We start from the raw sequence: 27825 nt of genomic DNA, 5'->3' as shown, positions 1-27825 counted from the left end.
TAACCCAAAAAAAAGGATAAAAAAAAACAAACCTCTCAAACCTTAACTAATTTCTAAAAGTGAAATTTTAGATATAAATTAAATCAAGAAATTCAATCACCAGCTCATTTAATTGTGAAGGGTGAAATCCTTGAAAGACATTATTAAAAAAAGTTTGCAAAAGCAAAAGAAAAAAAAATGGGGATAGAATCTAATAGAAAAAAAAAATAAAGGAGAATGAAATTAAAAAAAAAACACAAACAAAATAATTAATAATTAAAAATATAAAAACTAAATTTAAAAGATAAAAATAAAAAAATACAATAATGAATTAATAACAATATTATTACAAGAATAGGGAAATGTGCCTTGGAGTAGCAAATTTAGAGTTAGCTTGTTTTTGTATTTTAAAAATATTTTTTAAAAAGGTATTTTTTATTTCAAATTAATGTTTATTTTGTTTTTAAATTATTTTAATTTGCTATATTAAAAATAAAAAAATTTATTTTAATATATTTATAAATAAAAATAATTTTAAAAAATAATTGCAACATAACATCATATCAAATGTTTTTTTGTTTTTTTTTTTTCCTTCTAATATCCTGTCCAAATTTTGTGAAAAACAGGAGGAGAATCCAAGCAAGACATCCCTTTGGCCTTTCCTAACAAAGAACTAAAAAAGGCATGTCAGTAACCCTATAGATCTGGTACATCAAGCGTCGGCAGAGACTCCCAAAATGGCAACCCCAGTCTCTCCTTCACTAACCCCACTTCTCCTCTTTGCAAGAATCTCAGGTCTTTTAGCAGCAGCTTTAGTCATTTCCTGGGCTCTTGTTTTCAAGTCTAGCTTTCTGCCTCAATCCACCTCTCAAGAAGACCTCATTTACGCTGTATGTACTTTCCTCTCTTTCCCCTGTCTCACATTTACTAAAACCAGAAAAAACAAAAAGAAGAAAAACCTGCATTTCTTGAACTTAAATTTTATGGTTCTCTTTCTTTTCCTTTTTTTTTAAAACAGGTTCTCCATCCCTTGCTAATGGTGATTGGTTTCATTCTCATCAGCGGAGAAGGTAATTTTGGCATTAATCAACCCAAGAAATGTACTCATGGATAGTAGCTTAATTAGCTTGCTCTATTATAACATGGTAGTGGCTTACAAAATGGAGGTTGATTCTTGCTCTTGTTGTTTCCGTTTTCTTTTTCTTTGTTTTGGCGATTTCAGCAATTTTGGTACATAAATGGTTGCCTGGTTCAAGGGGTTTCAAGAAATCAGTGCATTTGTGTCTTCAAGGACTGGCTCTGGCTTGTGGGATTTTTGGGATTTGGACAAAGTTTCATGGTAACGATGGGATTGTGGCAAATTTCTTCAGTTTGCATTCTTGGATGGGTTTAATCTGCATTTCCTTGTTTGGAGCTCAGGTTTTCTTCACTCCTGGTTTTATTTTACTCGTATTTACTACAGTTTGCCGTTTATTTATATTTACTGGGTTTTTTGCTTTCTTGTTCATTTGGAAATGAATTATTAGTGATCTTGATGTGGTGGGGCATGGCCATCATTTTCAAGTAACATCCTAGATAATGCCATTGCCACTGTGGACCCTTACGTGTACATTCTCTTAATTAAAATGGAGAAGGCAACACAACTATATTATTGATGATTCAATTATTTATCAGTCTAGACATAACCACCTTGTTAATCTTTTACCAACCAATGACAAAGCATTGTTTAATTCCTTTTTGGATTTGGATGCTCTTTCAGGGAGAAGCACGTGTGGAATTATCATCTTTTTTCAGGGCTAGGAGGGAGGGATTTTTGTTTTTGCGTTTAATTTTTTTTTGTTTCAGCTTTATTTTTTTAATTTTAAATTATTTTAATGTGCGGTGTCAAAAATTATATATTTTTAAAAATATTAATTTAATATATTTTCAATAAAAAAATAACTATAATTATGGACTACAAGCCAGCCCAATTAATTTACTTTCTAGGTTTGTTTATTTAATGAACGTCCCAGCAAGACGGAAACAGAAACAAATTAGTGCTGTGTTTTTCTTGTGATCTTTGAACTTTTTCCTAATTTTCGTTAAAATCAGAGGTCATGACCTGAAAGTGGATTGAAATTTGGGGAAATAGTTTCAAGTTTTGACCACTTTTTTCGCAGAAAATATTAATAATGCATAAAAAAAATAGACCAGTGATTCTTAAGAACAATTGATTAGGGATTGTTTGCCGTTGTTGTCTCCATTTCTTCAAAAATGTTGTCAATGGAACCATTGAGGACCCCTTTGCAGGTATTGGAAAAACCATTAGTTATTTGGCCATCTGTTGATCGATGTTCCTCTCATCTAGCGGGAGTGAGTCCCTCACAAATACAAGGATATCCTGCGTTCGAACTTGCTAACAGTACTACTGCTAAGGACAACTCGTTGACTATGACTATTGACCATGGGCTGCAAGGCTTGTATCCATGTAAAAAAGAAGTTGGCTATATATCGTGAAATAAACATTTTCTGCTCGTTTCAATGTGCAGTGGCTGATGGGTTTCATGAGCTTTTGGCATCGAGGCGAAATGCGGACAGTGAGGATAACAGTGTTACCATGGCACATCTTTCTTGGTCTCTACACATATGGGTTAGCAGTGGCAACAGCAGAAACAGGACTGCTAGAAAAGATTACATTCTTGCAAACAAAGAAAGACGTGTCGAAACACAGTCCAGAATCCATGGTTGTTAATAGTTTAGGACTGAGCTTGGCTTTACTGAGTGGTATTATAATACTAGCAGCGGTCTCTCCCAGGTATCAAAGTTTTCGAAGTGAACTTGCGTATTCTGAATCAAAGAAATTGATGACATGATATGTTGTGTGCTTTGTGATGTATCATGTATATAGAGCAGATTAAGAGCATGTTTTTAATAATTGGGAGGATAATGTCTTGCATCATTTTTCTAATTTTTTGTTTTGCTTTTTTTGCTGGAATAGAGTGAAACAATCTGAGTACTTGATTTAAATCACGTAAATAAACAGATAGAAGACGGTTAAAGGGAGAGATCTGTAGGAATACAGTGCAGAAATGCCCTATCTGAACTGCTAGATTTCGGTATAACAAAGAGTAAATTATTCTTAGTTTGTGAGTTTTGAATTATAACTTCATTCTTCTTCCCTGACAGTCTATGACCTAATCCTTTAACTTTTGTTGACTAACAAGGGATGGGGTTGTAAAACCTCCACGACAGATTTGGCTTCCTACGAGGCTCAAATGGACTGGATTCTACGGGGAGGGTGGTTCTATTAAGTCTAGCAAAACAACGAAGGTATTTTGGGATATTTTCAGTGTTTAAGTTAGCAAAAGTGCGAGTAAAGAGAATATTAAAAGCCTTGTGTGTGCTGAGCTTAAAAAAAAAAAAAAAAAAAAACATCCTTTCAATGTAGGACAAACTGGACAGGTGGCCCGTGGTGAAGCTGATTTCTTTGCAACATAAAAACAAAAAATGCTTGGTTCCTGCAAGGGTGTTTTAAAGAAAAATAAAATTTATGTTCATTTTATTATATGATAAAAAAAATAATAAATAAATTAAATTTTAAAAGAAAATACGATAATAATAACTAGAAGAGAAAAAAATGCTTGTCAAAAGAAAACAAATCACATAGTTTAATTTCAAAATAACATAATATTAAAAGATAAAATAAAAAAATAATTAGAGATAGAGGTTGTTTATATATAGGTTTAGAATCTATAACATCCATACAAAAATTAAATAGAGAATTAAAGAGTGCAACCAACTTTTAAAATATTACTGCTAGGAAAATAATTGTTAAAGAAAATAAATATCTATTGAAAAATATAGCTATTAGGAAAATAATTTGTAAGAGCTTAAAAAATTATGATTTTGGTTTAAGAGCTAAAAAATAAATTATTATTGGAGATAAAAGGTTTAGAAAATATAAACATTGTTTTACGTATAAGGAGAGGGAGGTAAGTTTTCCTCTTGCACGCGAGGCTATCATTCTTTCCATTTGATTACAAGCCCGTATCATAGTTTATTGTATAAATAGTAGAAAAATATCTTACTTTTTAATTTGAATTAAAAATTTATTAGGTTTAAATACTTTAATTTTTAAAAATAAGAAGATGTTATTTTTTTAATTTGGAATAAAAATCCTATAAGATAACTTCTCAAAATATATTAAATTATATTATTTCCAGCATGATTTTCTCTAATTCTAAACTTACCATTTACAAATAAGAGTATAAAGTCAATTTTAAAATCTTCATATAAATGAAATTTTGTTACACCGTATAATAACAGAAAAGTTCCGAGCACACATTAGTTGTTGTTAAATGTCTACCGTATAAATAGAACTTAACTTCCATCTGATAATCTATCTTCTGAGCACACGTTAGTTGACGTTAGTTTTTCATTTTATTATTATTTGTTAATTAGACTCGTCAAGCACTACTTTGGCTTAATTTGAACGTTAATTTACATGCTTACTGGATTTTGACATCCAAAAATTGCAATTTGTTCTCTCTTAGCTGATTATTATTTATATACTGGAGTAAATTATAAACCAGTCCTTGTATTTCTACTACATAAAACATTCAATCCTTTTAGTCTTGAAAATAATTAACCGATCTTTCCATCATACTCAACCGTCAAGTTGTTAACAAAAACTAACGGAAAGCTATATTCCATCTCAACATTTCACGAACAAAAGATTATCAGATGGACTCAGTTATTAAAAAAAGTTGAACAATACAAAAGCTATTTAATTATTTTCACATTAGACCGGGCTAGATTAATACTTGTTTTAAACTTGTTTTGTTTTGAAGTGTGGTTATGATTGTTTTTTAAAGTATTGAAATATATTAAAATAATATTTTTTTATTTTTTAAAATTATTTTTAAAATCAACGTACAAAACGATTCAAAAAATAAAAAATATTAATTTTTATCAATTTTTTTAAAAATTAATTTTAATTTTTTTAATGTATTGAAATTAAAAATAAAATTTTAAAATAAATAAATTATTTTAATATATTTAAAAATAAAAAAATACTTTTAACTGCTACTGTAGTTATAGGAAAAGAAAAGGCTTCGTTTAGTGAAACGGCAACCAAGCGATGGGTTTGGTAAGAGATCCCTAGACGGTCAAGTCGCCCGCCCGCCCGCCCACTAAGGACTAAGAAGTAAATCCAGCTGGCTGCTATCGAAATAAAAATGGAGCGGGCCGCCAATCCTATGAATCTGGATGATCGAAAAAAGTGACTGCAGAAAAAATGGATGTTCCGGTGATTAGGTTTCCGACTATAACTATGATGGTGAGAGTAATCGGAGTGTTGGTGGCTGCTTTCGTTCTAATTTGGACCTTCCATTTCAGAGGAGGCTTGGCTCTTTCATCCGATAACAAAAGCCTCATCTTCAATGTAAAAAAAACCCTAAAATTCTATTCTCAATCAGCCATTGTCTTCTTAATTTTGGTATTCTAATAGTCTTGCTCCTCACAGGTGCATCCTGTTCTTCTGGTGATTGGTCTTGTTCTCTTGAATGGTGAAGGTAATTCCTTTTACTCATTTACCTTTTTCTTTTACTGAGAATAATTATTTCAATTCCATAGCTTGTAAATATTTAATGTAGAAATAGCTTGATTTGGATGAATATGTTCTCCTTTCTTTATGGATCTCACGGAATGGCGCGAAAGGATCTGTATGCCGACCCAACTAGTGAAGGAATAAGGCCATGTTGAATCGTTGTCGTTGTTGTTGAACGTAAACAAATGCTGATAGATTTTAGGTGTTCTAGAAGTTAGAAATGGTAAGAATTGTTTGATTGAATGTGGAAAAATAGGCAGTTGGAGAAATGTAACATGGCTAGCTTGTTTTGCTTGGTGCAGCGATGCTAGCTTACAAGACTGTATCAGGAACTAAAAGTTTCAGAAAGATAGTGCATCTGACAATGCAATCTATGGCATTTTGTTTAAGCACAATAGGAGTCTGGGCTGCTTATAAGTTCCACAGTGAGAAGGGTGTTGATCATTTCTACACTCTGCATTCATGGCTGGGCTTAACTTGTTTATTCCTCTTTGGTACTCAGGTTTGCGCTCTCTCTCTCTCTCCCCTCCCTCCCTTCATTGTTTTTGAATAGCTTCATGGGTCATGCTGGACCAGTTATATATAGTAGCACAACCATTTGTGCATATATCCAGTGCCTTTTTTTTGTTCTTCTTGTTGAGTGTTAAGAACCCCGGACATAATTTTTTTTTTTTTATAACTTCTTATGATTTTGCTTGTCTCTGTACAGTGGGCTGCTGGCTTTTACACGTTTTGGTATCCTGGTGGTTCAATAAACAGTAGAGCTGCTCTACTTCCCTGGCATGTATTCTTCGGGATTTATATATATGCACTTGCTGTTGCCACTACTGCCACAGGAATTCTAGAGAAAGCTACATTCTTGCAAATCCACAACATAACATCGCCCTACTCCACTGAGGCATATTTGGTGAATTCCCTGGGTATGCTGGTTGTTGTTCTTGGTGGTTGTGTAATACTTGCCATAGTTACACCTATGAGTGCTAAAGGTGATGCTTTTAGAACACAAGAGTATCAAATGCAATATCCTTCTGTGTAATTACAGACAAGTGTTATTGTTGTAGAATGATTCTTTCAAGAGTGACTTTGGTCTGTTTAGCGGAGAATCTTTGCTGGCCAACCATTTGGGTGTGTTTGTTGGAAGGTTAAATCTGAAAAATAAGAGCATGTTGATGAGGTTACTGAAAACGTTTATTGCAAAAGGTCTTCTAAGGCAATGATAAGCCAACACCGACCCTGGCGGAGAAGTCTCTGTGCAGACCATTGATGGCCTCTTCCTCCTAGTACAAGTTCAAGCAGTCGGAAGACTCGGAACAGGGGGGGTCCTTTGAAGGAGAGTTCAGTGGGTCGTATACTTTGTTTTTTCCTACTTCACTGCTTGTCGCTCATTTATATTTTGTCACTTAAACTCCTTTACATAATGAATGGACGGTGTTACATGCTTAGGCAAACAACTAATATAGCACGGGTAAATAAAAAATTAATTGCCTTTTTATTTTTTATTTTTTTAATCTCCCTGTCAATTGAATCACCCCTAAGTCGAGGCCACTGAGAAAAAACCATCAAGCAATTCCTTAATTACAATAACACCATTTGGCAATGTGGATGAACAAGTGCCCACCCACAATGCAACCGAGGGAAGAGCGACAGCAACAGCATAATTATCCTATAATCTATAATCTATATTATTATCATTTAATCCTTTTCATTACTATTAACTTCTCATTTTAGTATTTAATTATTATTATTATTTTTATTTTTTAAATATATATATATATATATATATATTTTTATTCTATTCAATATAAACAATATTTTTTATTTTTCAATTAAAAAAGTTTTAATACCCGAAAATACATCTACTATAGTGATATTTTCATTCCTTACGTCCCCGGCTATAGGACAAGTAGCAAGCTATTGTGTTGTCGGTTTTTTTTAATATATATATATTAACTGTTAATAGTTAATTGATAAATTGTTAATTAATCTACAACCCAGAAAAAAAATAATCTCGGAGTTGAAGCAAAAAACACAGTGCAGGTAACTTTTTCTTAGTGTTAGGTATGTTATTGGGTGGTTGTGGTGGCTAGCTGTTAGCTGTTGCTAATAATTAAGAAAACACTGAGGGACGCAGAGGCGTACCAAAGCAACAGAAGCGGAATGAACACCAGCATCGAGTTTCGCCAACTTTTTTGATGCTTTGATCGTTTCATCTTATTTTCAGCAGAGGAGGGAAAAAAAGTGCTCTTCTGCCACTAACAATACGGCCACTCCTTCCTCTCTCTACGCCCGCACCACCGTCACTCCCTCGCTTCTGCTCTGCTCCTACTCCTACGACGCCGTAATCTCTCATTTCTAAGATCCGAAAACCCTGACAAACTCCTCCGCCGCTCTTCCTCTCTCACCGACACACACCTCCACCTGACCTGATCCTCTCCTCCAACTCCGACTGACGGTGACGACTTCAAAGGCTGGGCTTTTCTCGAATCCCTCCACAGAACAAGAAGAAAAGTTTTTCTCTTCTTTTTATCTTTTGTATTCCTCAATTTTACTTTACGTAATCCGGTAATTAAAGGTTTTGTTCAATATGGATACTAGGGTTGCCAAAAATCCTAACTGCTGGGATTGGTACCGGTGTTGCTGCTCTGTTAGCCGCCATTGCATACTTCTCTTTCTCTAGAAATGGTCTGCCTCCTCGTTCCCATTATCTCACTTTCGTGTTTGTTCTGGTGCTTTATTAATATTTTTTTAAATTTTTTTATTGCTATTACAGGATTTAAGTTCCGATTTCGTAGTCCAAGTTCTATTGAGAACACCATAGTTGATAAAACCGAAACTTTTGTGTTTGACGAAAATGCTGCTACCGTGTCCAAGACAGCTTTGGATGGTATATACGATGATACCGGCGCAACTGTCCCTAAAGGTAAATTATGTCTCCTCAGTGAATCTTAAGGGGCATATACACTTAAACCTTGGCCTGTCTGCTTAGAATTTCTCAGTGAACCTTAAGGGGCATATACACTTAAAAAAATTATTACTCTTGGCTGATGGGAATGTGTAGGGACAGAACTTATGCATGTGTGCCTCAAAATTACTGCTTTCATTGTTAAGTAGATGTCCTCAATCGCTAAAGCATATTTCTACTTGATTACATTCTGGTAATCTTTTGAATTCATTATTGGAAAGGTAACAACCTGTCTATGCATCTGATGAAATTGCATTTTTGAACGCTTTTGCATGCTATGGCCCAGCAGCTCCCTTTTTTTCCTCTAGGAATCAGAAGCATAGAATTGTTCCATCCATATCACTTTCTGGTTCAGTAATTGCTGCATTTCATGACTTGTTTGTTGAAGATCCAGATTTTGAATCCATCCAAGGTACAGCTTAATCTTGATATTTGTTTCCAATCTAAGATTGAGTTTGTTATAGAGGAGTTCTAAAACACTTGTTTCTGGGTTGCGAATAAGGCCTTGCTGAGGCTGGCATCATACCCAGCAAGCTGTCAGGGACGAATTCCTGCTCTGAAAGTTCAGATGATGGAAGATCTTGCTTTCCCCCCGAGAGGTGTGCAATGTGCACTTAACCATGCATTTTTCCATAAGTTCCATATCAGCTTTCTCGTCTTCTTTTTATCTAAGAACAGGCCCTTTTCTTTTAGCCTTTCTTCTCAATATAACTTATCTGGTGGTGCAGGTTTATTTCTCGGCAGGATCTGATCAACTGGAAAGCTCAATTAGAGTATGTGTTTTTGTCAGGAATTACAGAACAGGTAAATACATTTCAAATCTGTGATTCTTAAATTTATAGAATTGCTTAGAAGTAAAAATGAGCTTGGTAATTTCACCAGCCTTTCATGCCTTTGAAAACCTGACTTGTCTACAGTATGTTGAGGACAAAAGTAGATTATATGGATGCAACGGAGATAAGCTCAGATGCATCACCTGAACTTTTTGGCAGGGGACAGGAGCATTATCAGAATATTTTTGGTATCTTCCCCTTCTCATTTCCCTTCCCAAATTTATGCTCTTGTGAACTATAACTAGAGATGTTTTCATTCTTGTTAACTTATTGACAACATAAAACTCAAGTGATTAAAAGCATTCTATTGACTACCTTATTCAAGACACCCCCCTCCACACACATATATCTATTTATTATTCAAGAAAGACACATAAGCAAATTATAATCTTAATATATTCAATCAGTTGGGTTCTTCTCTCTCTCTCACTCTGGTGGTTTTTTTTTTTTTTTTGTTTCCTGCTTGAGAAAGAGCAATCTGCATTAGTAAAGCTTCTGCTGATATCTTATTTCTGTGAGTGCCAGTTATTTTTTTAGCTTTCATTTTTTTTAGAAAAAACAAGAAATGCCAATTAGGCCAAAAGGGGCCTTAGGGTTGCATTGTGAGTTTTAGAATTCTGCCACCATGCAGAAAATGAAGTATTAGGCTTGTGCCAATCTTGTGGGACTGGGAGTCGAGCAATTTCAAAGGAAATGCTCATGTCATAGAATTGCATATGAACATTATGATTCCATGGTTAAATTTGCACAGGACAGAGCAGGTGGTTTTAGCCAAATAAACCTCTAACAAAGGCACAGGCGGCAGTTGCTCTGACAAGTGGCAGGATGTCTGATATAGTTTACAATGAAATATTGAGGCTGGAAGCTGATAAGTTATTAAGGGAAGCTTCAATGGAAGAAATCAGGAATGAATTTCTTGAGAGAGAAGATATAAAAAGGTTTTGGAATGAGAAGATGAATGAAGAAAAAATTCGAGGTTTTGAGGTTGAGAAGCTTTATATTGCCATTTTAAATGATTTGGAAGAGGAGAAAATTGTACAGGTGAAAACTTACGAGGAGTATTTGAAGGAGAAGGCAGCTATGGATTGTCAGAGGCAACTACTGCCCCGTCTCAAGGAAAAGGTTGATGGGGTGTCAGAAAGGCTTGCATCTGAGAGGTCTGTGTATGTCGCCGAGCAGTGTAATCTGCAGGAATTCCTTAGTGAATTACAATTGAAGCAGGGAAGGATGCTTGATACAAAATCTATACTGGAAAGCTGGAATTGAAGCTCTTTGAATCCTCAGGTAAGGATTACAATTCAGAGTCTGTCTGGATCAACTTTTTACTAATTTGTTGCATGGCTTTCATAATAATTTGCTGAACCTGTAGTATTTACTTGATTTATAGTTGACATTTTTAATGTAGAACTAGTTTCTCTACAAATGGATGTAATCAAAGCTATCATTGTATATTATCAATTTGGTTTTTTTCAATTTAGAATTTGCTCTGTTAGTGTGAGAAGTAATGACATCTATGATAAATTGGAAGTCTGCTTCCTATCATGTCGTGCAGAGCTAGAAGTAGATGTCTAGAAAATCTATTGATGTACTCGTAAACATACATAACATGTTCTCTACCATTTCAAACAATCATCAGTTCCTGACCTTATCTGATGTCCTATACATTTTGGATCTGATGCAATATTTCATGAACTACAATCGTCTTAATTGAATCAGTTGATATATTTTGGGATAGCATAATTAGCACTATATAAACTTTTTTTTTGGTATTGTGAGTGTTGAGAGCACTGCATGGATTTAGAAGGTAGATGCTTTGTCTTGTTGTTGTGCTTCACTCTATGTTCAAAATAGAGCATGCTCTAGAGTATTCTGTCTGATTAGCAAAGTTAATAGATCTACTTTGAATTTAATATGGCAATTCACTTGACTTTCCATACCTTCTGAACATGTATTCTGCTCTAGAGTGGACAATCAGTTTGATATATAAAAAAGAAAAATGAGAGAGTGGATAATCAGTTTTATTTGAAGCTGAGGCATTATCCTACTTCATTTATACTGCTGGAATCTTATTATTCAAGGAGAAGTAAATGTTAAAATTCTGATATTTTTAAATGGTTCTCTATTTCTAATTAGTAATTACTGCAGGTCTTGGGTGGAAGATGAGGCAAGGAAAAGCCAAGGCCGAGCTAGGAAGGTGGAAATGGGACAATCAAGCCTGATTATAACAACGCTTGAGCAGAACTATCCAATAACTACCGCCTCTTCTCCCCATGGATGGCTATAAAAGATACCGTGGATGTGAAATTGGATTGGTGAACTGTGATGTGGGGGATTTTGGTTTCTGTCCTTATTTGTAATATAGTCATCATTTATGCTCCTCTAATCTGTTTCTATTTAGTGGCAAGCCTCCAATAGTTTGTTTAACCCAAGAGCCGATGCTATTTAGGGGGTGTTTGAGAGTGTGGTTACGGTTATTTTTTAAAATACATTTCATTGAGAAAAGCATTAAAATATTTTTTTTATTTTTTAAAAATTATTTTTAATATTGACATATTGAAATGATTTGAAAACGTAAAAAAAATAAAAAAAATGAATTGAAAGCAAAGAAAAAAATAAAAGAAATTTAAATTTTTTTAATGATGTAAAAATAAACAGGGTGTTAGAGCTGAAGGGATAAATGCCCTAGGGGCTGGGACAGGCTGTGTTTCTACTTTGTCCGTACATTGATTGTTCTTGATGAATGAATGTATTCTTGATTTGATGTTTGGAATACCAATCGAAACAGAAGGTTTTGTTTTCGTCCAAGATGTTCATCTGAAGATTTTTGAGAAAAGTTTTCATGTTACATCTTTAGTTGTCGGTCCTAACCTCCGCGTATGGGGAAGGCTAGGAAATTTTCAGGACAATTAGTAATGTGCCATATAAACTTTCAAACGAAACCTTTGAGTGAAGATTAAGCCATAAGATTAAGCACTCCTTTATGCAAGTGCTATAATTACATGAAGAAAGTAAACATCAGGATCAGAGCTCACTTCTCGGTGCTCTGGTTGTGCAAGCTTCACGTACCTGTCAATTTATCCCAAGCATGCTCACTAAGAAGGAGAGTGCCTGGCATAAAGCTCAAGTGATTAACGCATCAAGTTTGGGCAAACCAGTAATTTGGGAAGAATGAGTGCTTTTGTGTGACTTACTGAGGCCAAAGCTTTCAAAAAAGTCATTGCCGCCCAGGCACTTGAGTTGGCGCTGCAAGCTATCCACTCCACTTTCCCTTGTCTATCCAATAGTGCTTCCATCATAAGCCAAGATTTGTGGTTCAAATGGAGCTTCGCTCATGCTTAACCCTTCAGTATTCAGACATGCTTTGGCTCCAGTATTTCTTCATGACACATACCTGGTATGCCTTCTTTTATCTTGCCATAAATTTTGTTTTTACGTCTGTAAATGTAGTTTGTTGTCATATCAGCATAGGGGTCAGTCCTTGCTGATTTGTTGAAAAGTGGAGGACAATCTTTGCTTTTGTTCGTGTTAGGAACAGACTACCTAATGTTCTGGTATGTGGTGCCTAAAACGACCCATATGCTTATAATTAATTAGCTATAATTTCAGCAGAGCGCTAAAAGAGAAACAAAAATAATGAGAGCCCATGGTCACTGAATTGGTTTTGGATCATATAATTTGGCTGCTACTGTGCCTGTGTAGCCAGAGGTAACCACTCATTTTTCAAGACCCAGAAAAGGATATTAACTCGTGTGTTTTTGTTTCGCTTCGTTGATTTATTTTATTGAGCAGTTTACACAAATAAACTCCTCGGCCTACAATAGATATTGACGGGTGCTAGTGTTTCTGTCTGCTTCTGAATTTTCCAGCGCACTCTCGTGATAGATTAACTCATGTTTTGTTGGGTTTGAAGAATGCATATGGATTATTTTGTCAAGATGATGAGAAAGCAAAGATTGTTTTATCAAGATGTTATTATGTGACCTTATCATATCTTAGGAGTTTCCTTCAAATATGCCATCCTAAAAATCCAAAAGATAGAAGGTGGTCTGACGAACACAAGAATTTCAGCAAATAAACCCAAATTCTTAAGTTAGAGATGAGAAATTCTAGACAAAAGCCAAAAAGGGCAATCATGTGAAATGAGCAATCAATCACCAAAAAGTTCGCCTCCTAACTTTTTTATATGCTTGGCTTTCTTCTTACACATGCTCCTGTCCATTAAGCAAACAGCCGGGAATTAAATTTCAGCCTTACAGCCTTACTTGCCTCCACAAACCCACTTTTCTATTTTCCTTTCATCTTGATCCCTTTCCTTAAATCAAAATTTTACTTTCTGCCAACAAATGATCCAATTGCTAGGAAGCATGGCGTTATCTGGGGAGGACCCATCTTTCTTAAATCACACCTGTTAAGCTGTGGTCACTCTTCCAATGAAAATGAATACCCAGAAAAAGGCTAAGGTCAATCAGATATCTAAAGTCTACTAATAGTTTGATCTTTGAGATCTGATCAACTAGAGATTAATATTTATCTGCTAGATAGGGTTCCAGTGGGACACCTAAGCATTAGCTACTATTAACAGCCAACAGAATCATTTATTAGGACTTTAAGAGGCATAAAATAAAAGACCAGACAGTCCACTCTTAAGTATAACTTTTTATTTTTACTTGCTCAACAGTTACTTGGGATACACGGGTAAGAAAATAGACACCAGAGGAGCTTTAAGTTGTTGCTTAAAAATTACAGTATCTCTTCTCTTTCAGGTTGCTTTCTGGTTTTCTTTAACTCTATACATTCCTATGAAACAAAATGGTAAGATGATATATCTACCAAATTTTTGCAATTTGTAAACAACCTTCTGGAGCAAACTGGCCACTGGTTATATTGGTGGTTTCTGTAGCTCTTAGCAAGACGGTTGGAATTCTGCTACCAGGAATTCTTCGTGGATAAGCAAGTCGTTCTTGAGAGGTCTGTAAACCTGTTAAGATGATAACGCAGACTTTCCTAGAAACTAATAGATAAAGTCATTGAATTTGCATATGATTATAGATTTTCTAATCTAGGTTTTATACAGGCTTTGCACTGGTATTTCTTATTAAGCTCAATTGGCTGTACAGATTCTGGATAGCTCTTGGTGCATTTCCAGGGCCATGATGGCTTGAATTTTCAGTTATGGAGATAAGGAAACATGGGTGGAGAGTTGTTTTGGGATTGATTTATTTCTATAGATGAGTGGAAGGTTAGGATTCTGCTACCAACAATACCTACATGATCGTCAGGTTAGGCTTCCTGGTTGCTGCTTCAATTGCAGCCTTTACAGTTAAACAGCTTAATGTAAAAACTGCAAAGTCATCAGACTCTTCAGCTAAGCGTTCAGGTAACAAATTCTACGAGTTATATTCATCACTACATATTTTATCAGAAGCAGTGAGAGCATCCTATAAATGCAATATAAGCTGTATAGTTTATGTAGATCGCAAACTTTCTTACAAGTCTTGTTTGCTGTGCTGTTATGCTTATGTGCTTCTTGCCATTTTTTGGTTACTCTGGTCGAATTGAAACTCAGAAAATGGTGAAGCAAGCTTTAAGCAACATCAAGTCAAAGAAGATGACAAACAGCATTTTACACATGCTGATGATAGCTTCAAAGAGAAAGATGTAAGTATATACAGTAACATTAATTTTGTATCTCAATCACGACCACATATGTGAGGTACTGTTTTCATCATTTATTTTGAATTAATGTGAAATATACATTGCAGGTGGAAGAAGAAGAAGAAGAAGAAGAGGTTAAATTGATTAGTAGCATTTTTGACCGGGCTCAAGGTACTTCACCTAGTATGGAAGACGGAGATATTTTACCTCAATTTGAAGATCTTTTTTCTGGGGAAATGGATCATCCATTACATGGGGAAAAGTTTGACAAGGCAGAGAAAGACATGATTTATGAAACTGAGATGGAAAACAATGCAAGTGAACTGGAATGCTTGCGCAACCTAGTAAAAGAATTGGAGGAGAGAGAGGTGAAGCTTGAAGATGAATTGCTCGAGTACTATGGGCTGAAGGAGCAGGAATCAGACATTGTCGAATTACAAAGGCAGCTCAAAATTAAGACAGGTGAGATTGACACACTTAATATTACCATCAACTCCCTGCAAGCTGAGAGGAAGAAGCTTCAAGAAGAGATTTTGCTGGGAGCTTCTGCCAAGAAGGAATTGGAACTGTCAAGGAACAAGATAAAGGAGCTGCAGAGGCAAATTCAGCTTAATGCTAACCAGACAAAGGGCCAGTTATTATTGCTCAAACAACAGGTTTCTGGTCTTCAGTCGAGAGAACAAGAAGCCATGAAAAAAGATGCAGAGGCTGAAAAGAGGCTGAAAGCTGCGAAAGAGTTGGAGGTTGAAGTTGTGGAACTTAAGAGGAAGAACAAAGAACTTCAGCATGAAAAGAGAGAGTTGACTATTAAGCTGGGTGCAGCTGAAGCTAAAGTAGCGTCCCTCTCCAATATGACAGAGGTAAGAAACATGGTTTTCGCCCAAGATGTTAGGCACATTCCCGAGGTTTCTTTCTTTTTTCCTCAGCCTATTTAGATGGTGATTGGTGGCATATTATTTAAATTCAGATTGCAGCTCTTTCATTTATTATGAGAGATATGCTGTCATCCATGCAACATGTTTCCTTTCAAGAATGAGTTCAGCAGGTGCAAAATTACTTTGGAGAATTAAGGAACAATCAGACATGCTTGCCTTTGTAGTTAACACCTTTTTCTATAGTAGCTGTTGCACAGTGAAGTATACAGCAAGATTGAGATGTTAAATAGGACTAAGTACTTACAGATATCTAATAAATTCTTAATTATAATATAGTTCAACAAAATAAGTAGGGAGGAATGGTTAAATTTGTCTTTTGCATCATAACATGTCATGTGCGTTTGTGTATGCAATCATTTAATTTGTATTTGATGTGCTTTGTCTATTGGTGTTGCAGATAGAAATGGTTGCGAAGGTAAGAGAGGAGGCCAACAATTTAAGGCACACAAAAGAAGAACTGCTAAAACAAGTGGAAGGACTTCAAATGAACAGGTTTAGTGAAGTTGAAGAGCTAGTGTATCTTCGCTGGGTCAATGCATGCTTGAGGTATGAGCTCCGGAACTACCACTCACCTTCAGTAAAAGTTTCAGTTCGTGATCTCAATAAAAGTCTGAGCCCCAAGTCCCAGGAGAGGGCTAAACAACTATTGTTAGAATATGCTGGGTCAGAACAAGGACAAGGAGACACAGATCTTGAAAGCAACTATTCTCACCCGTCTTCTCCTGGAACTGAGGACTTTGACAATACTGCCATTGACAGTTCCTTTAGCAGATACAGTTTCAGTAAAAAACCTAGTTTAATTCAAAAACTGAAGAAATGGGGCAGAAGCAAAGATGATTCAAGTTCCTTTTCATTGCCATCCAGATCTTTCTCAGGAGGATCTCCAAGCAGGACTAGCATGAGCCACCGACCAAGGGGTCCATTGGAAACCTTGATGCTAAGGAATGCAGGTGATACTGTAGCCATCACTTCGTTTGGGAAGATGGAGCAGGATGCTCCTGACTCTCCTGGTGACTCACTAAATTCTGTCGCTTCATCTTTCCAAGTAATGTCTAAATCAGTGGGAGGAGTTTTAGATGAAAAGTATCCTGCCTATAAAGATAGACACAAGTTGGCGTTAGAAAGGGAGAAGCATGTCAAGGAAAAGGCAGAACAAGCAAGAGCAGCAAGGTTTGGTGACAGTTCAAATTTTGATTTTGGAACAAAGGGGAAGAGAGATAAACCTGTAACTTTGCCAGTAGAACTTTCCCAATTAAAAGAGAAACCAGTTGCCTCTGGTGGGTCAAATGACCAATCTAATGATGGTAAGGATGTTGATTCTCAGATAATAAGCAAGATGAAACTTGCCCACATTGAGAAGAGGCCTCCTAAGGTGCCTCGGCCTCCTCCAAAACCATCTGCTGGTGTTCCAGTTGCTACAAATTTCAATCCTTCAGGCAGAGTGCCACCTCCACCACCACCTCCTCCAGGTGCGCCGCCACCGCCTCCACTGCCTGGAGGACTGCCTCGTCCACCTCCTACTCCTGGAAGCTTGCCAAAAGGAGTAGGAAGTGGTGATAAAGTTCACCGGGCTCCGGGACTAGTTGAGTTTTATCAGACTTTGATGAAACGTGAGGCAAAGAAGGATACATTCTTTAATTTCTTCAACATCTAATATAACAGATGCTCGCAGCAACATGATTGGGGAAATCGAGAACAGATCATCCTTCCTGTTGGCTGTGCGTTAAATATTTGCCTGTACTTTCATTTACCTTTTTATTTTGCTCATAAAATAGTTTCACTGCTCTGATCGATAATGTGAAATTGCATGTGCTGGATCCAGGTAAAAGCTGATGTTGAAACTCAAGGTGATTTCGTCCAGTCATTGGCAACTGAAGTTCGAGCAGCTTCCTTCTCCAACATAGATGACTTGGTGGCCTTTGTAAACTGGCTCGATGAGGAATTATCTTTCTTGGTATGTCAATGACTGCTTAAGATGAAAAAGGGACGAGGTATCTCATTTAGTTCAAGGGCAAAGATATTTTCAGGAAATATGGAACATATATGCATGCCACAATCAGATCATCATGCCGACACCTTCATCATATAACTTTCAATATTATTGCCCCACTTAGAATTGTACTTTAGCCCATAACTTAATCTCCAGAAATCTATGAACTTTTTGTTTCCTTCAGTGCTTTAACTAGCACAGTAGAAGCATAGAGAGAAACTTCACCTGACATATAATTTCAAACGTGATTTTTCCTTGGCTGCTAGGTTATTTTCTGAGACTCTGAACATAACTTCTTTTTTTATTTCATTAGGTTGATGAACGAGCAGTTCTCAAGCACTTTGACTGGCCTGAAAGTAAAGCTGATGCATTGAGAGAAGCAGCTTTTGAGTACCAGGATCTCATGAAATTGGAGAAGCAAGTAACCTCTTTTGTTGATGATTCCATCCTCCCATGTGAAGCTGCTTTAAAAAGGATGTACAAATTTCTCGAAAAGTATGTACAATCTTCTTCCCATGCTTGTTAATTCAATAGATTATAGCACTCTGGGGAGAAGTGAAACTTACTACTTACTACTATATTTTGTGTATGGAGTTTCAAATTATTAATTCTAATTGTAATCTCCTACGAATTATAGTGGTGGCCTGATACCTTCTAACATAATGAACTGTTGGGAGATAGTTTATTATTTCAAATTGCTTGATTTTCTGTCTTGTTTTTTCTTCAACTTTTTGCCAGAGTGGAAAACAGTGTATATGCTCTATTACGTACAAGGGACATGGCTGTTTCACGATACAAGGAGTTGGGGATCCCAGCTAATTGGTTGTTAGATTCAGGAGTTGTTGGCAAGGTATGCTTAAAACGTGAGGACATAATTTTGATTCATTTTCATATATGGAACTAGTTCTGAAACCATTGTTTGGATTTCCATCTTTGGTTCTTGGAATCTACCATTTTATCAATAATTTCATATCTAACCAGTTATAGCATATTTATCAGTGGATAGATATGATGAACAAGGTCATGAGAAATTCTTGCATGCCTATGATTCAGCAAGATGCATTTACCCCACATTTTGTCTTGGATAAATGACCTTGAAGACAGCTTTATCTTTTTAGTAATGGATAAAATTTAGTCATGATACAAGAATAATTCATGTTTGCATGAGGTATCTAAAAAAATGAAGATCATTCAAGGGAAAAACATCCATTGTTTCAATAATAAAAGTTGGTCGTATAACATCTTTCTCATTGCAGATCAAGCTCTCATCAGTGCAGTTGGCAAGAAAGTACATGAAGCGTGTTGCATCAGAACTTGATGCAATGAGCGGACCTGAGAAAGAACCAAACAGAGAGTTTTTGGTACTGCAAGGGGTTCGTTTCGCTTTCCGTGTTCATCAGGTATATTTTATCTCCATGATGTTAAATTTGAACACTCAAGTGCAAATCATCAAGATGGTGATTAGACGAACACTTTATGGTACTGCCAGGGTAGTTGCAAATTCTCTCTGGTGTCTATATTTCCATAGAATCTAATTACAAGTTAATCTTAAAACTTTGAAACAAATTATCAATTTGCAAATTTGTCTCTTGATGTGGACCTATTTCCAGTTTGCTGGAGGCTTCGATGCAGAGAGCATGAAAGCTTTTGAAGAACTGAGGAGCCGTGTAAGTTCACAAATGGGAGAAGAGAATAAGACGGAAGGATCATAATTTTTCCCTTAGCCTTTCTGTTGTATGTTGCGTCTCATATAGAATGGATATTGTAGATAAAATCAGTCCAGTTTGAGCCAAGAAAGGGAAAGTGAATTTATACAAGGAAATATTTATAAATTTTCTTGTCCTTTGGTTCCCTGTTTGCTTACGCGTGCTTAGTTTGGGTAACACAAATGCAAGAAGAAAATGGATTTCAGGTATCATAGCGTTGGTGAGATGCTATAAAGTCGACATGGGACTGAATAGCTGGAAGCCTGTAAACAAGGATTTGTGATTGTTCAAAACATTGTCAATTATCACAGTTTCAACCTCACCTTGTTACAGAAACTTGAAACTTAAAATATAAAAGAGCATCAGAAGTTATCCTGGGAATTAGACTTGTCTGGTTCGATGTTCAGTTAAGAAGTAAGGGAGTAGTATTTGCTAATGGTTTCTCAGTCGAGACTCACTTGGATACTGCAACTGGATAAGATTTCTGTTTTCTGCACTTCTAGTTTGCCAAGGGGCATTGTCCTACTTTAGAAGTTAAGGTAATGAACTCTATGATGTCTTAAACACATTGGAAAATCCATGGTAATGAAACAGGTGCGTTTTCGCTTTTCCGCGGGGGTAAATAGGCGAGATTATGAGCTTGGCTCTCAGAATTGTTGCAGAGAATCCCGCAGAAACACGGTGAGGTATGTACTTTCTTCAAAATATGATCTTCATGCGAAATGTTGTATAGGAAAAGTTAAAAGTTTGGATGCCGATTACAGATAGCTGGCAAGATGGGTAACCGGTAAATTTTCCTTTGCCAATCTGGCTATGGTATAATATAATAAAGCAAAAGCAAAAGTCGAAAGCTTCACGCTGATGAACATTGCAGGGGCTCCCTCTCTCTAGCGCAAACCACATAGCAATTTTCGAGTACCCGTTTCAAAATATTCCATTGCCTTCATTATAAAAAAAAATTATCCTGAAAATTAGATTAAACTGAATTTAGTCCTTGGATTTTAGCTTTTTTTTATTCCAATACCTTAAGCTATTTTTCAACCGGTATAGTTAAAAACATGACACCTGTCATGAAAATATGAGATTTGAAAGATAAAAAAATAAATAAACAGAAATACCAAGGATCTATTTTTTATCAAAAAATAGTTTTGTGGTACTAAAGATTATTTGGAATTGCGTTTCAAATAGTATTTTTAAAAATTTAAAATTTTTTATTTAAAATTAATTTTTATATTTTTAAAATTTTTTAATATACCAATATTAAAAATAATTTTAAAAATAAAAAAATATTCTATTTTAATATATTTTTAAATAAAATATACTTTTAAAAAAATTATTACTATATTATCAAACACTTTTATATAAATAATAATAGTAAAGTCTAGTTTCAATTTGACCCACCCAAACGTTGAGGGTGGTTTTGGGTAATTTAGTCTAATCCATCCCTCCACCTCCAAATCACCGTCTGAAAATTAAGTGTTAAAAATCTATAACGGTTAGTCATAAATATGTCTTCAGGCTTCAACAAATAAAAAATCACACCATTTAGTTCACTTAAGCAATTGACAACACTTAAGCAATCTTGGGCAGACAAGAATGAAAGAAAGCAAATAATAACTGGTAGCTTTGAAGTCCCACCTTCGCACTGTGATTACGAGACTTCTGTCAACGAACTTTGCACCTCCTACTTTACCTTGAATTTTTGTCGGGAGACAGATTACACGTCTCGGGTCCCCTGCTTCAACCACCAACTCAGATCCTCCCCCAAACTGCATTTACATCAAAAGCATAAAAAATGACTTCGATTTTACTAAAGAAACTGCACTAGACAAAAAGGCAGCACGAAGATCCATCTGCACTATCCCACCAAAAATACAGGATACAGTGCTGGTGATGCCTAAAGCAGTGAGTTGAGGAAAATTGTCGCCTTGAAACAATGAATTCATGCTTCTCGCTACTTCCGCATTAGTTTGATATGTACAAAAAAGGATCTTCTTACACCTTTAAAGGCTCGTGACTTTATTCAAGGCGCCAATCAAATTTGCTAACTACAATCTCAGAACTGATACTAGTTCAATTTACAAAACTAAGTTCACATTATTATCACTCATAAATTTGCAGACTTAAATTGATGTTTTAGCTGTGTCGAACTTTACTGGTGGTGCCATGCTATTGATGTGACTTGCTGGCAACGAAAATAGAGTTTTTGCATCTTGGCTGACCGCGTTTAGCATGATCGAATTCCTTTCTGGAGGGTAACCTATTGAGAGATGTGGAATGAAAGCAAAAGGCAAGGGTGAAAAGTTTTTCTTGGCTCCTTCCAATGATTCTTCATTCAAATGTGAAGAACAAATTCCAGGAGCACCAGAAACTTGCACACCAGCTTGTAGGGTACAGCCCCAATAACGTAATGCAGAATTTACAGATGTTGGAATGTTAGGGTCCATTACAAGATATCAGCCAAACATAGATGGTTCAGAAAAGGCAGAAGATCCTTGCTGCAGTATAATAAACAAAAAAAATCCTATCAGGCTTATGAAGAAATGGAGAAGCAATCACCTTTACCTCCAATATCCTTTCCAAACTGTCCCATATTTCAGTACTCATTTTTCCGTTCAAATTGTATTTACTGCCACTTAAACTCAATGCTTCATCAACAAGTCTCAGGAGTGAAGGACCAGCCAATCTTCCAAGATCAGTCTTCTCAGCCAAGTTCCTCAGATATTTCAAATACAATCTGCGTCCAGTTATGTTGTTGAATACAGACAGTTTGAGAGAGAGAGAGTTGGGGGGTGGAGAGGGAAGAGGAGGAAGAAGAGGTTAGAAATTCAGCTAACCTCGCTTTACTGGCTGCTCCTATCATCCGCAGGGTTTCATCAGAGCTGACTCCATCGTATATTATTATTTCAAAATTATCTTCGTTGGACTGGTTAGCATTTAATGGTCCTAAAATCCTTGCAGGTACATATAGTGCAGAAATATAATCCATTGCAGGAAGCATACGAAGCTCTTCTCCGACCACCTTTCATATTATGATGCAAGATACAAAACATTCAATGGGAAGTGCACTATTTGACCACTATGATACAACACAAGCATATACAGAGAGCTATTAGATACCTATCCCTTCAAGAACTCCTTGAGTCATCTTAAGACGAGAATCATCTTAAGACGAGAATCAACTTGCTTCAGCCAACCAAGAGGCTCAAGAAGCACCTGCAGATATCATGAGCAATTCAGAATGTGCCCAGAGCATTTACATGAAAAAATTTTAAGTTCCATAAAACAAGAAAAAAGAAGTGAAAAATCAACCATTAGTGGTTTCCAACATAACAGCCGAAAGGTTGCCATTGCACTTGGTAGGAGAAGTTCCAGTTTTACAGTTAAGTAGATATTCAGCAGAGGGATCTTGGGTCTGTATCACAAAGCATGTCCGAAGCCCGGAAAATTGCACAACGCTGAGAGAAAATTGGTACAACGAAACAAAAAAAAATTAAGATACCACCATAACTTGCACGAGTTACATATAAAATCAACAAAAAATGCAAAATAAATAACCAATGTTTAAATTTCTACATTCCCATTATAATGCAATTGATGAAAGTAAAGCTCGTCGTTAATTCCTTAATAATTACTACTAATTAGAATTTGAAAAGGAAAATATAGATGCTTACCGTTCTTCTCCAGCCTAAACGATTAAGAAGCAAAATGATGTATTAAATATCATCAATCTAAGTTGTCGTTGATTGACATAACCTTCAAAAGTAAACAGTGGCCAAAAGGAACTTCCATCTGGAAAAAAAGGTTTATTTTCCTTAAAAGTCTCCTAAATGTCATTCATCTACTGACTACTTCGATTCAATCTCATTACATTCCAGTCTCATGAGTACGCATTTAGTTCAGACAGTTTAAAATCATAAATATATTGTCTCTTTGATAGATTGTTAAAAACTCCGAACAAAGATAATAAGGCCATAGTTCCATCACAATGTCCTTTCTTTATCAATAAATGTCTTTAAATTTCAGACCTCTAGCCCGTCATAAACACTATGTAAATGTAAACATAAATGGTTGAATACAACAAAAAAGACAGAAACAAATTGACATCATTTCTTAGTTTGGGTAACAAGAATTCATTGAAAGAAGAACCTGGGCAGCGAAAACTGCAGAAGTGGTCTTGCCAGAGCCACCTTTGCCTAAAAAAGTGAGCAACTTTGTTGAAGAATTTTGATCATTATCATCATTCAAAGAAGCAGCAGTAATGGAAAGAGGTGCAGCTGTTGTTCTTCTAAGCGTCTTGATTTTACCACTACGTTTAAAAAGAGAGAAACAGAATCTGGGTTTGCGAGTAGCGAAGGAGAGGAAGAAAAAGAAGCCATCTTTTGCAAATCTTGTGTAAGTTTCAGTGGGTCGATAAAGAATGGGCCAGGCTCGGTGTGGAGCTGGCCTCTTGGCCTGTTGGGTTTGGTGGTTAATTAGTTAATCGATTAATCAATTAGTTCCCTGACTGGTTAATCGCCTGATTGTAAGATACCGTTCGTCGGTGCTCTTTGCATTTTGCATTTTGTTTTCTTTTGCGGGAAAAAAAAAAACATTCACCTAGTAATTTCACTCATCTACTCAGGAAACGGCTCTGTTATTTTATAATTTTCCATCATTTTTAATTTTGTCCACTTAAATTAAGTAATTTGTATTAATTAGTAATCACATAAAAATTATGATTTCAGTAATTTTTAAAAAATGAAGACAATAAATGAAACTCATATCAAATTTAATATATGATTTTAAATTAGTATATGTGTCTCAATTGAAATAAATAAAGTGCAAAATTCTTGTAATTAGCTTAGACCATTTTAGTGTTGGATTTAATAATGCTGCTCGCCTGCAATATATAATACAGTCCAGACCGATAAACTCCTAAGACATGAATCTATATAAATTTATTTTATTTTTTTTCAAAACTTAAGGGGAAGAGGTGGTCAATCCCTGAAGTAATTAATTTATTTTTATGCCAGAGAGGATCAGTTTGTGGCTATATTTTATTTATTTCTTTAGAAGGGGGGGCAGTGTACTGTTAGGCCTCTCATGATGATATGTTGAGAGCAGGACTCTACAAAATGGTAAAGAATTGTCCGAGGATCACTGCTATATTAGACATGGTACAAGGTTAAAAGCCAATCATCCCTGTCTTGGCATTCCGATCAATGAAATTTGTCCAAGGATTACTGCTATATTAGACCCAAAAAGCACACAAAAAAAGTCCATTCAACAATCAACAGCCTCGTTGGATGCTTAATTATTATTTGCGAGACAATCATGAACCAAGATTTGTCCCCTAATTAAGCCCTCTCACCAACTGAATTGTGGTTCTGAGTGCGTTTATTGTAGGGAAAAAAAGAATTATAGTCTCTCAAATTCTAAAATTACAGCTAAATTATCTGATGGGTGAATTCTAAATGTCAATGATCTTTGACTCTTAAGAAAAATAACAAGCAAAACTATTTAAAATAGTGGCTAAAACTGGCCTAATTAATTAATAAAAACTCAATTCAAATAGTATTTTGAAACCAAACTAGAAAAAGAATCTGAAAAATAACTAAGAATACAAAAAATAATAATATAAAATTGCAACTTCTATGCTTAATTTGAGCTTATTAATCTCGACCCCGACTAGTGCTAGGAGGTTGATCCTATAGTGCACTAGGCTTGTATAATGCACTGATTAAATTTCAACTTCATCTAATATTCAGTTGAAAATTATGTCTATTTTTGTTTTTTTAGAAAAGCATCTCACTTAATTGTCTAAACTTCTTTTCATATTTGAAACTATCATTAATCTAGTACATTAACATTTTTAAATGTCCGTGTAAAATTCTTTGATTAGTGTGAATTAATACCCAATATGCACGCACGCATCCAAAACAACCGCAAAACACTTCAGTTTTCTTCAGCACTATTTAAATAGAGGGGGCAAAGAACTTTTATTTTTTTAAAAAAATACCCTGATTATGTTTTAGTTTTTTCTATATTTACTTTTCATATTTTAAAAAATTATAATCAACATCTTAAATTTTGTTATGCGTGTAACACTTTACATACTAGATTATCATATCATTTAGTTTATTTTACATTTATAAAGAGTGTAAACTATAATTTTTTAAAATACAAGAGTAATTATAAAAACAATATCAGAATTATTTTTTTATTTTTTTGTAATCAGTGATATAATTTAGTATTAAGTGAAAAATGGAGTAAGCCCACAGTATTACAAGGACAAGAACCAGAGGACAATATCCGGTGAACTAACAAAAAATACAAAAATATCCAGTCCAATACTCAATAAAAGGATGATAAAGGAAACATACTGGGCGTGCGTGCATTTCATGATCTTTCGTCCCTTTTAACTTGGCTGTTGAGTCCATCTCAGGCGAAGGTTTTTGGCTGGCGATCTCAACTAAGAGACCACAGTAATACAGTATCATTCCCTCAAGGCTCCAAAAATCCATTGCTTCTCCTTCTGTGATCGCCGAGGAGAGGTTGCGAGGGGTAACAATTTAGACTCGACAGAGACATCCCCCGCCCTCAACTGACAGAAAACAATACCTGGCTAGATCTGTCACCAAACTAACCTTCACCATCTCAAAATCCCCTTTTTATTCAGATCACCAAACGTCATTCACCAAGCATATACATTCTATATATTGAAAAGCCCTGCGAGGGACTGGATCCAGGTGACCTTGGCATCCGAGAAAGTTGATTCGCATGACCATCATATTCTCTCCCATCAAGATTATTTTTGCCGTACTTGATATCTAACTTGATGGCGTATCATCATCAACTTTAAAATTGGTTTTTTTATAGTGTGTGAATTTGTCCTGTAAATATTTTTTCAATGATACTGAAAGTATTATCATTGAAGTTGTGATGTATCTTTAATATTTATTTTTTTTTCTCTTTTGTTTGTATGTACATCACAACTCTTATTCTAACTATTGGATTATTTATATTATTGTATGACCATTTGAATATTCATAACTATTGACTTTGGTATATTTAAATGTTTAGAGGGGAATTAATTTGAATGAAAATGGCTAGCTCGGCAGGTAATACTTGCGTGCGTATTGATTCGCACCACAATGTCTTGATCATCGTCACCAGCTTTTCTCTTGTGCATGAGTGGAATTGCCTTGTTACTAATTCTTGACCCAGGTCTCGTCTGTGATGCCAATGGTGATTTATTAGTTCCTCGACATTTGGAATTGCTTGTTTGCCGCACATGAGTACGCACGCTTTTGTTTGGTGCGGCCTGTGTTATGTTTGGCACCCAGTGCCACAAGAACAGAAACTGAAATGAAGAAGCCGGTTGCAAATGGTATGAACCTTTCTATATATGCGATGACCGACATGGGCTATGAGTAGACGTGCCATATTTCATAGAAATGGTTGTGGGAAAATAAAAATGGCTTCAGCTAGCTAGCTAGATTTGTTGCATGTTCTCGTTGGTGATGATGATGGCCATATACAAAGAGAGAGGTGAATTAAGTAAACTTGTATATATGATTAACCTGTGGAAGGTGAGGAGAGACGACTTTATAATACTTCTTAGTGCCATAAATGTCTGTAAATGTACAAAGATCTGTTTACGTGTCTGATGCGATGTTTGGCACACTGATTAAAATTATCTCAATATCCCATGGTTATTTGAGAACAAATCAAATCTGATCATTCCATCTCTTCCATCTTTCTTGCTCCAACTAAACTAAGAGGTCAAAAATCGAGAAAAGCCGATCATTCAGATCTATAATTTCATCATTGAATGATCGTCACCTTGTTGTATAATTTCAGTTCCTTCAAGTACTGTACCACCTATATGGCTCACACGATGTCACGTACGATCAGTACTCTTCTCCTTTGATAGATATATATTAGATATTGTGGTGCTCCATACATTTATATCCTACAACATAATCTACATGTATATATATACGGACACTATCCGTGCACATGATTAAGGAAGTCATAAAAACATAGCAACATACGTATCTCCAAAAGAAATCTTTAATGTTTCAAGTTTCTAGATGAATGTTATGTGTGGACAGCTTGTTTCTATCTATTGATGCTATCGGGTTAGTGCACCATCAACTTCGTGCTTAACAAAACAAAACCTGTGGGTTAACT

The 27825-nt window shown here is 35.6% G+C and overlaps 2 protein-coding genes and 2 pseudogenes across 2 annotated transcripts; 3 read left to right on the top strand and 1 right to left on the bottom strand.

Moving 5' to 3' along the window:
• The first annotated feature begins 587 nt into the window (after nucleotides 1–587).
• LOC133705275 (uncharacterized) lies at nucleotides 588–7017 on the top strand. The gene is made up of 9 exons (XM_062130414.1): nucleotides 588–869; nucleotides 998–1049; nucleotides 1202–1398; nucleotides 2508–2830; nucleotides 3183–3288; nucleotides 5231–5401; nucleotides 5483–5531; nucleotides 5869–6068; nucleotides 6276–7017. The coding sequence occupies exons 1-9, from the start codon at nucleotides 717–719 to the stop codon at nucleotides 6600–6602; spliced, it is 1578 nt and encodes a 525-aa protein (XP_061986398.1). The 5' UTR covers nucleotides 588–716; the 3' UTR covers nucleotides 6603–7017.
• Nucleotides 6730–10627, top strand: LOC133705274 (uncharacterized). The gene is made up of 7 exons (XM_062130413.1): nucleotides 6730–6766; nucleotides 8162–8248; nucleotides 8337–8486; nucleotides 8815–8940; nucleotides 9031–9127; nucleotides 9257–9332; nucleotides 10160–10627. Exons 1-7 carry the CDS (start codon nucleotides 6730–6732, stop codon nucleotides 10625–10627), a joined length of 1041 nt encoding a protein of 346 aa, XP_061986397.1.
• A 2171-nt stretch (nucleotides 10628–12798) lies between these two features.
• On the top strand, nucleotides 12799–19773 carry LOC133704635 (protein CHUP1, chloroplastic-like; annotated as a pseudogene).
• A 1351-nt stretch (nucleotides 19774–21124) lies between these two features.
• On the bottom strand, nucleotides 21125–26153 carry LOC133705273 (uncharacterized protein At1g26090, chloroplastic-like; annotated as a pseudogene).
• Nucleotides 26154–27825: the final 1672 nt, after the last annotated feature.

Source organism: Populus nigra, chromosome 10 (genome assembly GCF_951802175.1).
Source record: "Populus nigra chromosome 10, ddPopNigr1.1, whole genome shotgun sequence".
Taxonomy (NCBI): domain Eukaryota; kingdom Viridiplantae; phylum Streptophyta; class Magnoliopsida; order Malpighiales; family Salicaceae; genus Populus; species Populus nigra.
The sequence above is the reverse complement of the archived record's forward strand: the minus strand, read 5'-3'. Positions and strand labels throughout refer to the sequence as shown.